The sequence below is a fragment of the Mustela nigripes genome, chromosome 13 (assembly GCF_022355385.1).
Source record: "Mustela nigripes isolate SB6536 chromosome 13, MUSNIG.SB6536, whole genome shotgun sequence".
In the NCBI taxonomy this organism is placed as follows: domain Eukaryota; kingdom Metazoa; phylum Chordata; class Mammalia; order Carnivora; family Mustelidae; genus Mustela; species Mustela nigripes.
In genome coordinates, this window is record NC_081569.1 from 105,714,658 (window position 1) to 105,733,639 (window position 18,982).

General features: G+C 42.8%; 1 protein-coding gene across 1 annotated transcript in view; it reads right to left on the bottom strand.

The window, feature by feature from the left end:
* RTN1 (reticulon 1) overlaps positions 1 to 14,664 on the bottom strand; it is a 218,138-nt gene extending 203,474 nt beyond the window's left edge. Inside the window, exon 1 of the mRNA XM_059373321.1 lies at positions 14,253 to 14,664. Coding sequence (XP_059229304.1) covers positions 14,253 to 14,499 — 247 coding nt within the window. The 5' untranslated portion in view covers positions 14,500 to 14,664. The remainder of the gene's footprint in view (positions 1 to 14,252) is intronic.
* Between the last annotated feature and the right edge of the window lie 4,318 nt (positions 14,665 to 18,982).

An 18,982-nucleotide genomic window follows, 5' to 3' on the forward strand; every position in this document is an offset into this window, starting at 1 on the left:
TGACAGCCCACCAAAAACTGTTCCCTACTCCTAATACACGTCTACCTTCGAGACAGGATATTTCTGGGGCTCATTTCTCTAGAAAGTATATTGCCTCCCTTTTCAAACAAATTTTTAAAAATTGTTCCACATTATTTACAGAAAATGAAACTGATTCTTCTGAGACTTCTGATATGCAAACATCCAAATTATAAACTGCTTGGCCTTTAAAAGGTTATGCAATTTCTAGGAAACGGTACTACACATTCACAGTCCTGCTGAAATAAAATAGAAAGACTTCTCTAATACCATGGGTTGATTAAAAAATAAACTCACTCAAGTTCAAGTCCAGTGATGCAAACATGCTGAGTCACAATTTACCCTTGTATTATCTATAATAAAAGGTTTGATAAACAAATTAACAGTAGGGACCACTCCAAAATTTCCTAGATTGTAGTACTTAGGGGCCACAGCTAGTTGGAAAAAGAGCCAGGTGACTTATTTTGAAGCTACCTTTGTGCAGCAATCACCCTGTTTCTGCCTTGATGACTGACGTATTCAGACACAAATAAAAGCAGTACAGAATTTTTTTTTTAAAGATTTTGTTTATTTATTTGACAGATTACATGTAGGCAGAGAGGCAGGCAGAGAGAGAGGAGGAAGCAGGCTCCCTGCTGAGCAGAGAGCCTGATGCGGGGCCCAATCCCAGGACCCTGAGATCATGACCTGAGCCGAAGGCAGAGGCTTAACCCACTGAGCCACCCAGGCGCCCCAAGCAGTACAGAATTTTTAAAAAATCATATGCACACTTTACATCAAACTGAGAAAACATCACTTGTCCACATCAGAGATTACTTGCTTGCTTGTTTATTTACTTACTCTACATTTGATGGTTGGTGGAGAAACTAGAGGAAGAAGGAATGTCTTCTCTTACCCCTTCTCCAGGCATCTCCTGGTACTAACAGTAAAAGGATATTGCCTTAAGTAACTGGTTCCGAAAACTGAAGTGTGCACAGAAGTTACAGCATACACAAAAGCAGCGTATGAACAAGTGATACCTCATTTATCTGGAGACTGAAGGTTCACCTAGAGCCACCACTTAGCCGTCCCCACAGAGGCGACGACTAGCTACTGGCCATTGGAAGAGCTGAGACTAGAATCGGGATGGCATCTCTAAGTCCACACTCTCTTCCACTTCGCCACAGCTGGTTTAGAAAGAGCATGGCTTGGTAACCCTTTAAGAGATTCGGTTCAAACTCAGTCACGGCATATTCTTGAAACTAATGACACAACATTTATGGGATGTAGACTTTTTCCTTAATATAGACCATTCTTCCTCGTAGTCTGGCTATATTGTTATTCTACTGCATTTGTTTTTATATTCTAGTGGCGCATTTAAGTGTCAACTACTCGTACCTAGTACATACCCTGCATGCACACGCACGCACGCACACACACGCACGCACACACACACACACACATCAAGAGAGTGCTTAATAAATATTTGTTGAATAAATGGATGATTCACTGAGATTTCACTGAGTTGTAAAACTAGTGCCCTTGTATAAACAGTGATCTATATGAGGTTATCTGGAATGATCCATTGCTAAGAGTCAGAAAGTTATTGAATTCCTCCATCCATAAAAGGCCTCTGAAAAATCCCAGAATTGGTGTGCAAAATGGTGTTTATAAGTGCATTTTCCTGGGCAGAGATCACAAAGCTCTCATCATATTCTCTAAGGGGGGGGAGGTGGTCTATGAACCTGAAAAGATAAAGAATTACTAACTCAATGTATCCTCTTATATCCCTTCTATCATATAGATGAGCGGTCCAGGTATGCTTAAATACCTGCTGGGACAAGAAACTCATCACCATATGGGGTGGTCCTGGCTGCTTTCATATTTCACGGCGTAACTTCTGACTGACCACAGCTCCATCCTCCAGAGTCACACCGAACATATTCTGTGCCTATGCCCCTTGACAGTTCTTCATGTATTTTTAGATAGCTGTCATAACCCCTCCTAACTTCTCCTTGTGCAGGCTGCAAACCCTCAGTTCTTTCAACCAGAGTCAAGGTTCTGCTACCATCAGCACCATCTCCATTCTGGCACTCTCACTGCACTCGGGACCCCACCTGGCCACACGGGTGGTCAGCACCTACCGAGCAGCCCCTCACCCCTGCCCCAGCCCAAGCCACATACCCCTCCTAAACAGAGACCAACCATCACCATGGGGGCAGCTGGTTCACCCCACTGACTTAAAGTTAACTTCTAGTTAAGTAAGACCATTCTTTTTTTTTTTTTTCTTTGTATGTGTGGCAGTTAACCCATGACCCTCCCATTTTGTTTTTTAATAGTTAGTTTGAGGACCCCATTGTAACATTTGACAACTGTTCTTGTCAAACTTCCACTTGAAATGTAACCAGTTTCTTTCAGCTGAGGTTCCTATAGACTCTCAAGTTCCATCAATCCACATTTTAGCTATGTCCCCCATCACCTAGCGTCTCTCTCTCTTTCTTTCATTCTAGTTCAGATAGGCTTTCCTGAGCATGCAACTTCTACTGCATGGACCATAAAAAAGATGTTGCATAAGAAAAGCCCAAAATAGGCAAGGGTGGGCTAATTAAGAGTACAGACTCTAGAGCCAAATCTCAGGGCTGCCACTTACCAATGCATGACCTGAGGCAAGTCACTTAACCTTTATTTCCGCTTATTCATCTGTAAAATGGGATAGACAACTACACCTGCTTCACTGGGTAGTTACAACAATAACAATAAAATGTAAGGAGCCCAGAACTCGTGCTATGTAAGTGCTTGTTAAATAAATGCTTTAGGTAATACGTTCATCTATGTAGTTACCTAAGTACGAGAGAGTCAAAAACCAAGTGAGTATTGTAAATGCAGAAAATAGCTCAAAGACTTAAAATAGTGCTATTGGGTTCTTCTTCCTACAGTCCACATCCAGACCAACACAGCTCAGACTTGATGTACTCAGCAAAGCCGAGGTACACACCTCTCAGTCTGTTTTCGCCAGGGCAGGGAACAGTGGAGAAAGGACATAAGGCCCAGTAAACATGCCTGAGCTACAGAGTTGAAAGGGTTCTACTATTCATTCACTTTTATTTTCAGTCTCTTTTCTCTCTGTTGTTCGGATTGGTCATTTCTGTTGTTTATCTGCGAGTTCACTGATTCTCGCCTCTATCCCTTACGTTCTACTACTGAGCTCACCCGCTGAACTGTTGTGTTCTTTTTTTTTCTCTTCAAGTCTTTCAGTGATTATATTTGTCAGTTCTAAAATGTCCCTTTGGTTCTTCACTATATCTTCTACATTTTTCACTGAAACGTTCTGTTTCCTTACCGGGACTTCCCATTTTATGACTTGCTTCAAGTGTGTTCGTAATTGCCTATGGAAGCATTCTTGTGATGACTGCTTTAAAATTCTTGTCAGATAATTCCAACATCTGTGTCATCTTGGTGTTGATTAGCCCTTGTCATTTACATTCAGATCTTCCTGGGGTTTGGTATGACAAGTGATTTTCAATTAAAACCTGGACATTTGGGGTGTTTTGTTATGAGACTACGGATCTTATGTAAATGCCACAACTAAGAGGGAAGAAGGGTGCTGCCTTATTACCACTAATTGGGGTGGGGCCAGGGAGGGGGGTGGAGTTTAGGTTCTCCTCTCAGTCTGGTTACCAGTGAGCAGTGTTACAGGACATGGGGAGTTAGAGAGGAGAAGGGAGTTGGGGGAAATTGGAAGAGGAGGTGAACCATGAGAGACTATAGACTCTGAAAAACAATCTGAGGGGTTTGAAGCGGCGGGGGGTGGGAGATTGGGGGAACCAGGTGGTGGGTATTAGAGAGGGCACGGAATGCATGGAGCACTGGGTGTGGTGCAAAAATAATGAATACTGTTATGCTGGAAATTTAAAAAAAAAAAACAAAAACAACAACAACAAAAAAACGCCTGCCTCTCCACTCAGCTTCCTCTAACACCACACTGGCTGAGAGGCCTTTTAGGTCCAGAGACTTGCTATGCTGAGTGGAAGTCTAGGCTTCCCACTGGCACTGGTGGGGGGGGGGGGGGGCAGGGGGTGTTGGGTGCCTCTTACAGCTTCAGAGGGGTGAAGCCTAGGCTCCCTGCTTGGCTTTTGCTGGTGGGATAGAGATGGGGGCAAGCAGTTTACTTCATGGTGTTTAGCTGGAGCAGAGAATTTATTGTCACAAAGTTCTCAGTCTTGCTAGGCTGCTCCTTTCCTAGTCATCTGGCTGAAGAGAACAGGCTTTCTTGTATGTGCTTTTTGTCTGTGCCCATTCGCCTTTTTCCCCATGGCTGGCTTCTACCATATCAAGTCTGAACTAGATGAGGGAAAAGGAAAACCCAGAGAACTCACCGTGTGTCCCTTCTCAGGTCCTGAGGTCCCTAGTAAGTCTGCCTCTTCTCTCCACCTTTCAGAGTCTTTTTATGTTTATTTTATATACAGTGTTTAGGTATTTGGCTATACTTAGCAGGAGGATACAGAAAAGTGTATTTGCCCCGTCTTTCCAAAGGCATTAGTCTATTTATAAAAGACTTTAACCTACAGAGCTCTAAGACTAGCAGGCATCTACCCAGGAGCCCACAGGATCAGCTGATTTAGTCTTGCCCTGGGGGCAAGAGGTGGAGGGTGAGGGGGCTAGGTAGTGGCAGGAGCTGGCTTTCACTGTCATACCCTCTTTGGTGAGAGAAGCAGCCTCCTCCAGACCAACTCCCACGCATACCTAGGACAGCTTCCTGCATTTATCGCCCTTCCGCCTGCTGTTTGCATCCACTCCAGCTGGCCCCCACTGGCACGCCTCAACCCTGCTCCAGTCACAGACTCCTCCTTAGGACCTGAGGAATGAGGCAGGTCACAGCTCCAGCTGCACTCCCCAAAGTCAAAATGTCTTCCTCTCTGCTTCACCAGAACGGACTTCTCCCCGCCCCCATCCTTCAGGCTCTCCTGCCACTCCCCGCTGAGATCTGGCTGAGGTCCAGGTCAGCACAACAAGCATTTTCTATTAAAAAGCCTAAGACTAAGGTAGCACGACTTTTTCTCAGTCTTTGTTCTCCTAGACCTCTCTTCTGCGTCTGACAGTGTGCTGACCAAGTTTCCTATTAATAGCATCTTCCAGATTATTAGTTATTTGCAATTTGCTTTTACCTCCCCATGTTACTTAATTTTGTCTTCACCGACACCTCTATAACATAGCCAGGACAACAGTATCATGCCCATTTTATACATGAAGAAACTGAGACGTAAAGCAGATATGCCCACATTGCCATGATATTAGGTGCCAAAATCAAGAGGGGATAAAAGCTCTCAGAGGCGCCTGGGCAGCTCAGTTGGAGAAGCTTCCGACCCTGGATTTCGGCTCAGGTCATGATCTCAGGGTTCTGAGACTGAACCAGTCAGTGATGGGCTCCCTGCTCAGCAGTGAGTCTGTCTCCCTCTCCCACTGGCCTCCCCCTGCTCATGGGCTTTGTCTCTCTGAAATAAATAAATAAATCTTCTTTAAAAATCTGTTTTCTCAGAGCTCATTCTACACCATGCCATTTTGGCTTCCATGATACTCTAATAAGAGTAATTACCATTTGAGTCGCCTCCCTGCTTATGCACACTCTCTCTCTCTCTTTCTCAAATTAAAAAAAAAAAAAAAAAACTTCTTTTTTTTTTTTTAAGAGTAATTACCGTTTGATTGCCCGACCCTCTGCAAGACCCAGTACCATATATCTACTATGGAATCTGAAGCTCAGGGAGGTTCAAAAACTTGCCTAATGCCACTCAGCATTATCACTAGTAAGAGGCCAGGAGCTCGTGCTCCATTCTTGGCCCTTTTTTCATCCCATACAACATAGTCTTTCAAAAATCTAATTTTACTATGACTTCTCTTATAACTTTCTAAATCTAGATCAACAATCCTGTTTTCATTTCTAAATTCCATTCCTTTATCTTCAGTGCCAAGTGGAGATTTCCACTCATGGGGCATATCATCATACCGAGCCCCACATCATATCAAGACTAAAAATGACTCCATGAGATCCCCTTCTGACCTCCCCAGAACGTTGACATTCTCCCAGCCACCGGACATGGAACTTTATAGAGTTGACTTATTCCTTTCCTCACACCCCACATCCAGGCAGTCACAAGTCTTACGGAACATTCCTGGGAAGCGACTCCTCTTTCTCCCTCTTTCTTCCCATGGCTATTTATTCAAGGCCCTGACACTGATAGTGGGTCAGCCTTTCCCACAAAGTTCATCTTCTATGCCACTGAATATCCTCCCTGACACAGCTTTATAATATTACTTTCCCCACCCATAAACCTTCAAAGGTCCCAGAATCCATATACAACGAGTCTACAGTCCCTTCCGTAGCTTTCAAGCCCCCCAGAATCTGTCTCCCCTCACCCAGATGGACAGGTTAAACCAGCCTCGTCACTGGTCATCCCCATTTCATATCACCCATGCTTCTCCCTTCACTCAAACTGTCTTTCTGCTCACTTCTGCTTATTCCTATTCCATTATATCCTTATATCTTCATATCTTGTCTATCCTAGATGTATGTCACATTCCACCCTTTGAAAAGACCAGGTACTCTGGGACCCATAAAATCATGAACTGTGCCCAGCTCAGTTCTAACCCAGCTTAGAGATTGATACCATCCGTCCAACCAGCAAGACTGTACTCTGACTTGTTTACCTTTATTTTGTGGGAGTCAGTCTTATCTCCCATCTAGACAGTAAGATCAGAAGAATGGGGAAAAGGGGACATAGCTCAAGTTCTCTATTCCCGCACAGCTCTTACCAAAATGCTAAGCATAAGGAGGAGATTCAATACACTGGTGCTTCTTGAAGTTTTAATATGCATCTGGCAGGCTTGTTTCCCTAGTCTGAAGTCTGTGGATTACCTCATGTGATCTTGAAGCAGACAGTCTACAGACCACATTTTCGTAAGTCCTGATTTTTCAGGATCGGTTGCAAAATTCATGCCAAAGATAGACATGACATTGGTTTTTATTCTTACGCTCATCAACTAGATCAGCAATAACTTGAACACATGCAATTTTTTGTTATCCAAGAGTTGTTCTTTGAAAACACATGAAGATTTCTTATGCCTGAAACAAAATTCTAGGTCTCGGTATTTTGAAAGACAGGATATATTCAACAAATTCCCTACATTCAAGAAGCAAGAATTTCATCTATCACTGGTTTTATAATAATCTCATGCAGTAGATGAATTAGAAAATCCATTTGGGGATTCAAGACAGAAGTTAAAACATAGAACTATTCCAGCGAGTAAGGTAATTCATTTAGGAAACCCAGCAAACATAGTTTTACAATGAATAATCTCAAATAAATGTACAGGTAGGGAGGCAGAGGACTAAGTAGAGATTCAGATGATTCTTTTAGCACTACAGAATTATTTAATGAATTCTCCAAACATGAGTATCTATGGAATTAGATATATTAACAAAAAGTGGAAAAGATAATTCAAGAAAAAAATAATAACCCCAAATTGGATAATATTGTGTAGTTCTTTTTTTTTCTTTAATTTGTGTAGTTCTTAAGCAAGTATGTTACATTAAGGAATATTTCTCGACAATGGAGAACTACCGAATTTCAAGGAGGCCACAATTTTGTGGAGAGTGCACTTTAGATAGTCAGTTTGAAGTTAACTGTGGGTTTTGTGGTGGACTCTGTTTCTGGTTTCATTAGGAAGCTGTTCGCTTTTGAGAAATACGCCCATGTTAACAACCACAATGTAAGTTAGGCGCATTTTAGGAAGGTATAGATGTCTTGGTATAACTAATACCTTCCTTTCAAAGTTTCCTCCAATAAAAAACCACCTCACTTTTGCTTGAATACCATTAACTGACAGGCAACCTATCTCTTTTCCAGGTAGTACTACTCAGTAGAACTTTCTCCTTCACTAAGTGGGAATCTGCGTCTCTGATTTGACCACTCTCCCAACTGTGCCCCGTGAAAATGTCTGGGTCATGTCTGGGCTTCAGAAGAGTGCTTCTGGGATTTGAATTTAACATTCAAATCTCCCTTAATTCTTCCTTTCTTGTGGCAAAAAAAAATTATTAATTTCTTCAGCCACTTTTCCAATGGCATTTTTTCTAGAAGCCACACCAGTCTGGTCACCCTTCTCTCAGCATTCTGCAGTTCATTAATGTCTCTCACAGCATGGTACCCATCGTTAAGTCCAAGACTCCAAATCTGGCTAGAACAAAATCGAGAGGAATTATTACCTTATATAATGTGTACCCAAGACTGTCTATTAATACTATCTAAAATTACATAAGAGATTTTTAGTAATTTCACCATACCACTTGTATGTGTTGTAATATCTAGGTTGTAATTAACCCTCAGAGTTCCCATCCCCCACAATGAACTATTTTAAGTTGCATTTCCTACGTTCTGGATATATTAAACAGAGTCTGTGGAACCTGCAGTCGGGACTTTACATTTCTCACTTTCCAGGCCACTGTTCTTCCCTCCCCCTCCAGAAACCACTAGCTTTGAAGCCCAGGCCACTTTCCTAAAGATACCAGCATCCAGTTCACTGTCTCTCTCCAATCTCTGCCACGGTTCTTTGTGATTTCAGCAATCATACAGGTGATTATTTTACTCCTGCCCTTGCCATTCTTCTGGACTCTTCCTCAAATGACCTTGGCTTCCACTCCACCTCAGTCTCCTACTCAGTAACTACACTTCCTCTTTAATCTCTATCTCAAACACCCACTCTGAAAGCACCACCTCTTATCCTCGCAATTCCCTTATTCAGGAATCCCTGCCCCATCTGTTCTCCCACCCTACCAGCACATGCAAACCATTTATATCATCTTCTCGCTGAGCATCAGCCCCCTCTGGTCCTCCTTCCCTCCTTCCCAGATTCTATAACCCCGCAGTATCCTCACTGCCTTACACACTGTTCAGCTCCATGGCACCTCTCTTCCTATCCAGCTCACTGGAAAAAAAAATAAATAAAACCAGTTCAACCATCCACTTACTCCAAACCATACTCAGGCAGCTGAATATGGCTGAAAAAAATAGATAACATATATGGTAACTGGTCTCACGTCAAGCTCATGACCACAAACTCCAAGTGAGCCCTATGACAGCTCAGAATCCCATTTCCATTAATCCTTTCACTCTCCCATTCTAGCGACAATTTTATACTTTCTCCCCTCCTCTCAAACTTCCAACTCCACTCCTGCCCTCACTCTTCTCTTGACCTTGCTTCCTAGTTCATGGCAAATAGAAGCAGCTGGAAGGGATCTCTCACTGTTCTGGGTCCCACCCCTGTGCCCCGCTTGTCTGTCTTTGCTTAGTTATATCCACAAGCTGTCCTTAAGTCCTTAAGGCCATCTAACAGCAGTCCTCTGCTGTACCCTGGATCCATTCCCCTCACCTACTCAATTATAGGAAACACGCTCTCCCTCCTACACTATCCATCTTGCCATCACTTTATAAATATGCTTTAAAATCCCCCAGAGTAGAAAAATAAATAAAACATTCCCTTCTCTTGATCCCAATCCCATAGATTGAAAGATACATAGATACATTTTGTTTTCCCACAGCTGTGTAGTCTGAGCAAGTTGTGCTCATGTTTATTTCTCCTGTGTTGGCCTCCGAAAACTAACACATGCCCTTGTGCCCATGGGGTTAGATTATTATAATGCCCTTCTGGTAACGTTTCCAGCGATGACTTGGGAATAAAGAAAATGAAAAATGACACCAAAGGAACTGTTTCACTAAACGAAATACAAATGTGAAACAGACAGATGTACTCTCCCAGGCAACCATGGTCTAGGTGTAGCACAGAAACTTCCAAAAAGGAGGCATCCAATGAATGTTTACTAGACTGAATTGAACTGCAATGGTTTCTCACTTTACAGGTAACAAAAACTTTCTGGAACCCACACTATTCAGGATACAGTATAATGAGCAAGAAAAGCCACAACTTGTCTCCAAACCTGCAGGAACAGAAGTAGATGAATGCCCTAGAAAAGAGACAGGAGGCAAGAAGGCCTATGGTAGATTTGAGGGGCAACAACCAGGATGGGTTTCCAGGAAGGGTGAGTTCATGAAGAGGAAATGATGCTGGAAGCCTTGATAAAATGTATTATTAATGTATTTTTAGGGCATGTGAATGTTTCTAAATTTTAAATCACCTGATTTGAATTCCCTAAGTGAAAGGACATATGCCATACTTTTTTTTTTTTTAAGATTTTATTTCTTTATTGGACAGAGGGAGAGAGATCACAAGTAGGCAGAACGGCAGGCAGAGAGAGAGGAGGAAACAGGCTCCCCACTGAGCAGAGAGCTCGATGTGGGGCTCCATCCCAGGACCCTGAGATCATGACCTGAGCCGAAGGCAGAGGCTTAACCCATTGAGCCCCCATATACCATACTTCCTGCTGAAATTTGTTACTGATTGTAAACAGAGGCTATGTCCAGAGAAATAAATTACATTAGAAACTCTTTTATTCTTCTTAAATGTTCTGTAAAATATTATAAAAGTTAAGTGTAGTATTCCTTCTCATTTCAACATAACTGCAGCTTTCTAAAAAGATGAAAGAAAACACAAAATTGAAATTTATACCTTCTGAAGGGGATTACTGGGAATGACTCCAAATTAAAAAATGTAGAAACATCTATCCAACACACCCACAAGAGATTCAATCCAGCCTCCATGTGAATTTTAGAAGATGATCTCAGTGATGTATACAGTACAAATTTATTATACTAAACAATAAACACAGGGTATATAAATATTCCGAAGTTACTTAAGTTATGAGAGAGAGAGTTTTTCCAATAGAGTATCACATTCAGCCTTTGAAAAACATAAATTTATGAGCATTGTGGTCCAAATAAAGTAAAAATCTCTCTCTCCTATCATCTGGAAATTTAAGTCAAATTATCTGTAAGTCAATATTACAGAAGCCAAATATATTGATTTCTCTGGACCATTCTCCATTCTGTTCCTTTTGCCTGCATGCATGCAGCAATCAATGAGTTAATTTCCAAAGCAATCATGAGTTAACTTCTCATCACTGCATTTTGTTCAAATGTTCTATTTTAAATTATTCCTTTAAACAAAGGGCCATTCTTCTATCCTTGTGTTATTGTATGCTACCTTTGAATAGTTTCCAGGAATAAAATAACTGATCATGAGAAATCAAAACAGTTGCTCTTACCATCCTTTGTACGAAGTTATTAGATGACAGTGCTGATTCATTTAACAACTTTAGCATGTTGTAGCCTACACATGGTGTTTTAAATGTTCCCTTGGCAACAGACATCATTTCACATGCCCATTATCAATTTTCTTTTTTTTTTGTTATTTCATTTATTTATTTGACAGAGAGAGCGAGAGAGCACAAGCAAGCAGAGCAGCAGAAGGAGAGGAAGAAGCAGGCTCCCCACCAAGCAGGGAGCTCGATACTCGTGCTCGATCCCAAAACCCTGGTATCATGACCCAACCTAAAGGCAGGTGCTTAACCAACTGAGCCACCCAGGTGTTCAGCCATTAACAGTTTTCAAAATGAAAAATTGTAGCTTTAAAAGAAAGCATTACAAAAAAAAAAAAAAGCATTACTTTTGATTAAGAACATTTCCAATCCACAAAAGGGACAAGAGAAATTAGAATACCTGAAAATACAGTGCAGTTTTAACAATGTCTAAACATATACTCACTGCAGGACATTACTAAGAAATATTTTCAGAAATGTTTCTTTAGGAACTTTAATTACCATCAATGTATAAAAATAAATAACAGAATTTCTGTCCAGATGGCATGATTAGTGCTGTTTTTCAGAAAAAAGAAAGCTTTTAAAATATCAATATCTGTCTTATACTTTATAATTCCATCTAAAAAAGAAATAAAATCTGTTTACAGTGCATCATGCTCAAAGCCTAAGTTACTTCTTAGTTTGAGTCCCAAAGAACACCATTCTTTTTCAAAAAGTAGATCAGTGTACTTAATAGGCTCTGTCTGGACTTTGTCTCTGATAAAGTTAAATATGTAGTTACTGACTTTGCTTATAGCAATAAAATTATCGTGGTAACGACAAGGAAGCGGGCCCAGAATTTGTTTGGATTTTTCAAGACCTAGCTGTTTATTTAGGTATTATTTCCAGTATTTAGGTTTCTTAGAGCAGTCTCTCCACCATAAGAAATATGAAACATGGATTTAAAACATTTAACAATCAACAACTATATGAGACATTCCTTCAAGCAGCAATAATAAACCAAAAATATTCTATATAAATATGCAAAATATATGCTCCTTTCCCATCCCTTCATCCCCCCCCAATCAAACTCAGCATCATCATGTTCCACGTCATTCGTGTATTTGTTATCTAGAACAGGAAACCCCCCAATACATTCAGCAAAGTAAAATGTTTCTATAATAATAATGTTAAAATTGCAAATGGCTACTTTGTGACAGGAGTTGCTCCAAACATTTTATATATAGCAACTCATTTTAGTGTATAGTGTGTTACTGAACACAGGGCACTAGCTTTCTTTCCCAGCTTCCCCTAACCTTGGTGACACTAGTGGGAGGTGAGAAATATTTATTTAAAAAAAATAATTTACTTTGATAATGGTGGATAAAGGTTCTAAACTATACCTTACAAAGAACAGTAACGTTAAACCAACAAAAAGCTACCTCCCTTTGTCTTTTATCTTTTTCCATCTTCCTTTGCAATTATAAGGAGCTTTGTTTTAATTTAGATGAATAAGTTGAAAGAGCGGCTAGGCAGCCTTTCTTAGTCTCAAATCCTTCCCACCCCCGCACTCTCATAAAATAATATATGACAAATGGGGTTGTCTGCCTTGGAGTTTCTTTTCTTTTCCTTCTCTTTCTTTCTTTCTTTTTTCTTTTTTTTTTCTTTTTTTTTTTTTTTCCCTAATCATGGTCCGAATTTTTTCTCTTCCCGTCAGAATGTCATGTTTTAATGACTGCATTCCCCAAACCTCCTTTCCTCAGCACAAATCTTTTGTACTAGACCATAGTTAAAAGACTACCTAAGGCACTCCACACGACCCTTAAGAGAGGCGGTGGCTTAAGAAAGGGGTTTCCCTAAATCAGCTGCCAAGAACACGCAAGCAGTCCCACCCCCTTTCCGTCTTCCGGAAGCACCCCCCACTCCAGATCCTCGAGGGCTGCTTGTCCAAATCTACACAACTCCCATGCCACTACAGCAAAGCTTTTTCAGAAAACAACAGAACACGGCCCCCTCTAACACCCCCTTCCTGGAAACACAGGACTACCCAGGCCGGCAGCCTCTCCCCAAAGCTGGCCTCCCGAATCCTTTGGTCGGGATGTTCCAACGTCCTGGTCCCAGCTGGGCACCCGCGCGCTCCGGCTTGAAGGCTAAGGGTGACCGAACCCAAGGCAATTTCCTAATGCCCAGGCGGGTCCAGACTGCAGAGAAACTGTGTGCCTCGTTCACTCACCACCACCACTCAAGCCCTCTCACACCGCAGCCAGGCCGGCCGCTTTTATGGGTTCCAAGTTTCAATGCTCCCAGCAAGATGGGGACATCTGGGCAGTTCTGGGCGAGGACAGTCACAACTCCCAACCCTCCTGCAACGCCGCCCCTCCGGAATGAGACACGCACACCTTGGGATTTCTGTTTTCCGCGGCCGGGAGGGGGAGGTGGAGAATGGGAGGGGGAACTGGAAGGGAGTAGGGTGTGGCGAAGTGTGGAGGGAAGGGGTAAGGAACACTTCCAGCCACATCTCTGCCCCGGACCGAGCCGGATCTAGTGGCAGCCCGCCTGCCCGTCGCTTTGTTGTCAGCGTGCCTCGCAGCCGGCGCGCACGCCGAGCGCAAACACGCCCCAAAAAATCGTCGCAACTGGCCAAGCGGGCCCTACAGCCCCCAACCCCTTGGCGGAAGGAAGAAACTTGTACGCGGGCGCGCCAGCAGCCAGGATGCTGCTGTTTGCCTCCGAAAACAATTTTTAAAGCCGAGATAACAAGGAAAATGAAATAAAATGAATCGATAGTATTTCGTTTTCTTCCGAGCCTTTAGGGAAAAAAAGAAAATTTCCTGTTTTTTTTTTTACCAGTGCGCCAATATTTACAGTCGCCCGTGGCGAAGCGAGCTGAGGTTGGTGCTCAAGGTAGAGAGCGCCAGCGAGGTGCAGAGCCGAGATGCGGAGAAGGGGACCGGCTGGGGGACCCGGTCCCCGACGCCATTTGCGGGGCAACGGCGCCCGACGCCCGCCTTACCTGTGGATGCAGTTTCCATAGCAACGGGCGGCGGCCGGGCGGGGCCCGAGTCCGGTTCCCGCGGCGCCGCTTCCCCGGCCCCGGCCCCGGCGCCCAACCCCCGGCCGGGCTCCCCCGCCTGCGGCGCCGGCTTAGCCCCCGTCGGCGTCACCGCTTCGTTCTCCCCCTCCCCCCGGTCCCCGAACCACTGGGACCCGGAGCCTGCCAGCGGCAGCTGCTCGTCTTGGGGATCCGGCGGCGTGGCCATGGCTGGCGGTCCCGCCCGGCGCAGCGAGGGCGGTTTGGCGGGGCCGAGGTGCGGTGCCTGGGCGACCGGGCTCTCCCTGCTGCTGTCCCCGCCTGGACTCGGGGCTCGGGGAAGCTGCGGTGTCAGCGCCGCCGCCGCTGCTGCAACTCCGGCCGAGCTGCTGGCTGCCGCTCTCCCCGCTTCAGCTCCTCCTCCTCCCCCTCCTCTTCCTCCCGGCCGCGCCGCGGCCCGCTGCTTGCGCTCCTCCTCCTACTCCAGCCGCCGCCGCCGCTTCGCTACTTCCAAGCCTGTTATTACGCAGGTGGAAATGGCCTGCTTCGCCCTAGTCTCCCTCGGCCCACTCCAGCCCCCGGCCTGCTAGTGGCAGGCCCGGATTAGGGGATGGGCCAAATCCACCTGAATCTTCCTCTCTTTTGGGGTGATAACCTAAGAAGATGAGCAGGTGGAAGCAGTCCCCAGCTGAAGCGTGACGGATGAAGCAAGACACCCTCCCAACTCCTAAAGTTGAGCCCGGACTCAGGGCAAAGGAAGGGAGCTTCGAGACCTCCAGGCCACGGTTCTGAGGGTGACCAGCATCAGCTGTGGAGGGGACGTGGATTTGCGCGGGGAAGGCTGAGGATGAATGTTGGCAGGAGACGGGGAGCTGCAACCCCGAGGTTAAATCCTGATCCTTAAAAACTGTTGTTTCTAGAACAGGGCTGAAAACAGTGGAGTACGGGAAAGAACTACCAGGAGAGCCTCCGAAGAGAAAAGCTTATCAGACCTCATCCGTACCAGCACTGAAAGCAAGTAGGATATCAGTAGGCAGTACAAAAAGCGGCTATGCTTCCTTTCAGAAACACTGAGCCAAAAGCCATACAAATGATAAGCTGCCTGGGCAGTCTATTTTATTTGAGAATGTGGACATCTGGGGAATCTTGCTGCTGCTGCTGCTGCTTGCTTGCTTTTTTTTTCTTTACAGCTGTCTCTGACACAGTGGAGGATACTTGAAAGATAAACCAAACTCAGAGAAGTTGGCTTATTCCCATATTTGGACCCATCTTTTCAAACAAAACTTGTGCGCTATTCCTAAATAGCAGTTCTTCATAAATTGTCTACAAAATGAGGTGGTTGGGAAAAAATAAATTTCAAGCCAACACACAGGGTAGAAGAATAGGCTTATCCATTGATCTTTCTCCAGAAAAGGTGGGGCATGGAATAGAAGTACTTGGGACATGGTGAGACAGCTAAGCCACCATAGGCTTATCAAGGGTTTCATACCTGTTTATTTTTTTAAAAAAGATTTTATTTATTTTTGCAAGAGCGAGAGAGAAATATCATGGGCATGAGAGGTGAGGGAGAGGCAGAGGGAGAAGCAGACTCCCTGCTGAGCATGGAGTCAGCCGCAGGACTCCAGCCCAGGTCCCTGGGATCATGACCTCAGCTGAAGGCAGATGCTTAACCCCCTGAGTCACCTAGGCACCCATATCTTTTCATTTTTATATTCAAAGGCCAACTTCAGCACTGTTCAAATGCTCCTCTAAAATGCTTATACTTAAAAGCCTGATTCTGTCCAACCCTTTATTCTTCTAGTACACTAATGTCCAAGATGTCCCGTGATAATAAATTAGAGAAAATGCATTCAGTCAGTAGACAATAAATATGGCCTACTAGTGGTGGATGTCCCTGGAGATATGATGATCACCAAAATTTTATATTACTGGTATTTTTAAAAATGATCATGGACACATTCATTTTTTGTGATAATGGTGATAGCTTCACAGGTATATATATATATATCAGAACTAATCAAATCGTTCACTATAAATAGATGCAATTTAACATATATCTATTTTATATCAATAAAGCTATAAAAAATTACCCTTCCAAAAAAAACACCAAAAAAATTCTTGTTTATCATGAATCATCATAGTTTTTGAAATCTTTCCATGGGGGAAAAAAACTTTGTTTAAGAAATCTTTAAGATGAAAAGCTATTCTACTGCTGTCTTTCCATGGAGCTTAATCCTGTTGTATAATCAGGGGGGTACTTGTGAGACTTTCTCAGATCTATTGTTTAGAATTCCTTGATGCATCATAAATACCAGATGGGAATTTCTCAGTTTCATTATTAAGAACATGCCAAGAACACAGTGAACTCCACTGATGTAACATTAAGCAGTTATGGATGGGTACTGGACGTTTGAAAATTGTAAGGGTAAGGCAATTACATACAGAATTACACAGTGTGTTATTTTGTTTCCCTGGGAAGCACTAATGAAAGTCATCATTAAAAAAACTGGAGTATCAGGTGTCTTGATGGCACAGTTGGTTAATTGACTGCCTTCGCCTCAGGTCATGATCCTGGAGTCCTGGGATCCAGTCCCACACCAGGCTCCCTGCTCAGCAGGAAGTCTGCTTCTCCCACTGACCTCTCTCATGTTCTCTTTCTCTCTCTCTCACACACACACACTCAAATAAATAAAAAAATTTTTTTTAAACTGGAGTATCTGTGCAAGCCTCTTAACTTCCTTATGCCTAAATAGATAAGGAATTTGGGAATAGGATTCTAATTATCCTCCATATTTCATCAGATGCTGATCAATACTCTAATTGAGAATGTGAGGAGGAAATAGCCAGTGTATTTGAATTCTAATTGTTAGAGGAAATTGAAATGGTCCATTTTCATTTCCAATTTAATTGAAATTCCATTTTGATTAAAGATTCTGTTTTGCTCTGCTGAAAAGAAATGTGTTCACTTTTCAGTCTTAGCAACCATCTTTACTTTTTTTAGATTCCACCTCTGGATAGATACAAATAATTGCCTATTTGGTTGAAGAAGTTTTCAGGTTTGTGCTTTGGTTTGAAATTACCAATGTTTATCCATGTTATTTTATATTTGAGCACCTGTGTACTGACAAAACTTAACTATTTTGGAGATTTATGGGCATAACACAGAGTCAGATGTGGAATTCCAGGGCTTGCATAGTTGCTCTAAGTTATGAATTGCTCTAACATGCTTTGGAGATTAAAAAAGAAAAATAAGGTTCTCACTTAAGAAAAATTCTTAGCAAGAAGAGTTGAGACAAAAGAACTGTCAGGTTTTGTCTTCAAAGACAAAGCTATTGTTCCTTAGAAAAGTTTTGTTCATTATTTCAAAAGAAGGAATGTGGTGAGGAGCATTTGTTTATCCCTAGTTTCTTAACTTTGACCAAACCTTATGGGAAAAGGAGTATAGGGACCGGCAAAAAGAGCACCGCAAGTAACAAATTTTAACCAAGATGAAATCCTTTCCAGCTTCAACATTAAAGTTACATAAGAGCTCTGTGCCTCAGTTTCCTCAACCGTAACCTGGAGATTTTAATAGTATCTTCTGTACAGGGTTTGAGGGAGCACCAAATGGGCTGACATAAGTGGGTATGTTATTAACGTAGAAGAGCACATGCCAGATTATTTCCAGAAAATGGCTTATATTGGCAAAAGCTCTGCCTTCAGTTTTTATGTTTGCAAAGATCAAAGAGTCAATGCCAAGGAATCAAAGAATTCATTTAAGACAATTTGAAGGCATTTAAAACAAATTAGATGAGAAATGTTCCCCTATATTGAGTGACTATTGGTCTGCTTCCACTTGAAAATCTTATAATTCTGAAAGGCAAAATTTACATAAAGATAAATATACTTCAAATGTTCTCTGAAGTAGCTGTCTCACTCTCACACACACACACACACACAACACACACACACCTCAACTTGGAATAGCCGGTATGGGAATGGCAAATAGAAATCATTGAATAGTACTGAATGCCTGGGGCACTGTACTGAGAGTCTTGGGCTATGTTCAGATTCAGTAGGAAACAGTGCCTAGAAAGATAAGCAATAGCTACATGCAGGCAAGTGAAGGAGAAGTGGCAACATATGCCAACACATTTGCCTTCTCTGGGTTATGTGTTTATCAACACCCAAACCTAGTTTCTACTTTTGAAACTTTTGGGGAAAGAATGCAACTGTGAAATCACTCCCAGTGACTTAGTAAGATAAAGTGTTTGACTCAAGATGAGACTCATTCTGCAGCCTCAAATTTTTATGAAATCGTTGTGTGGGGGGTTGGTCGAGCTTATTGTGTCTGTAGCACCAAGCTCATTTTGCAACATGGTTTTTACTATACTACAAGGATGGAAGCTCCTGAATTTTATATGGAAAAGAGTCCTCCATGTCCTATGGCAGTGAAAGAATATTTAGATTGAAACTAATTTATAGAGACCACAGGCTGGTGCACAAGACAGCTGTGTTTTCTCCAGGAGACCACTACAACACTCACAAACGTCTGACAACACATTTGGAACACACCAGGTTCCTGTCTTCCACAGGGAATGGCTGCTGTTTCTGACTCTGCCATCCAAGGGAATAAAACATAGATGCTTCTAATGTCCTCCAGTAGGGAAGGAAAGAAGAGAATTGCTTGCTTTTCAGTAATCCTGTTTTGGCTTTCTTAAAAAAATTTGTGA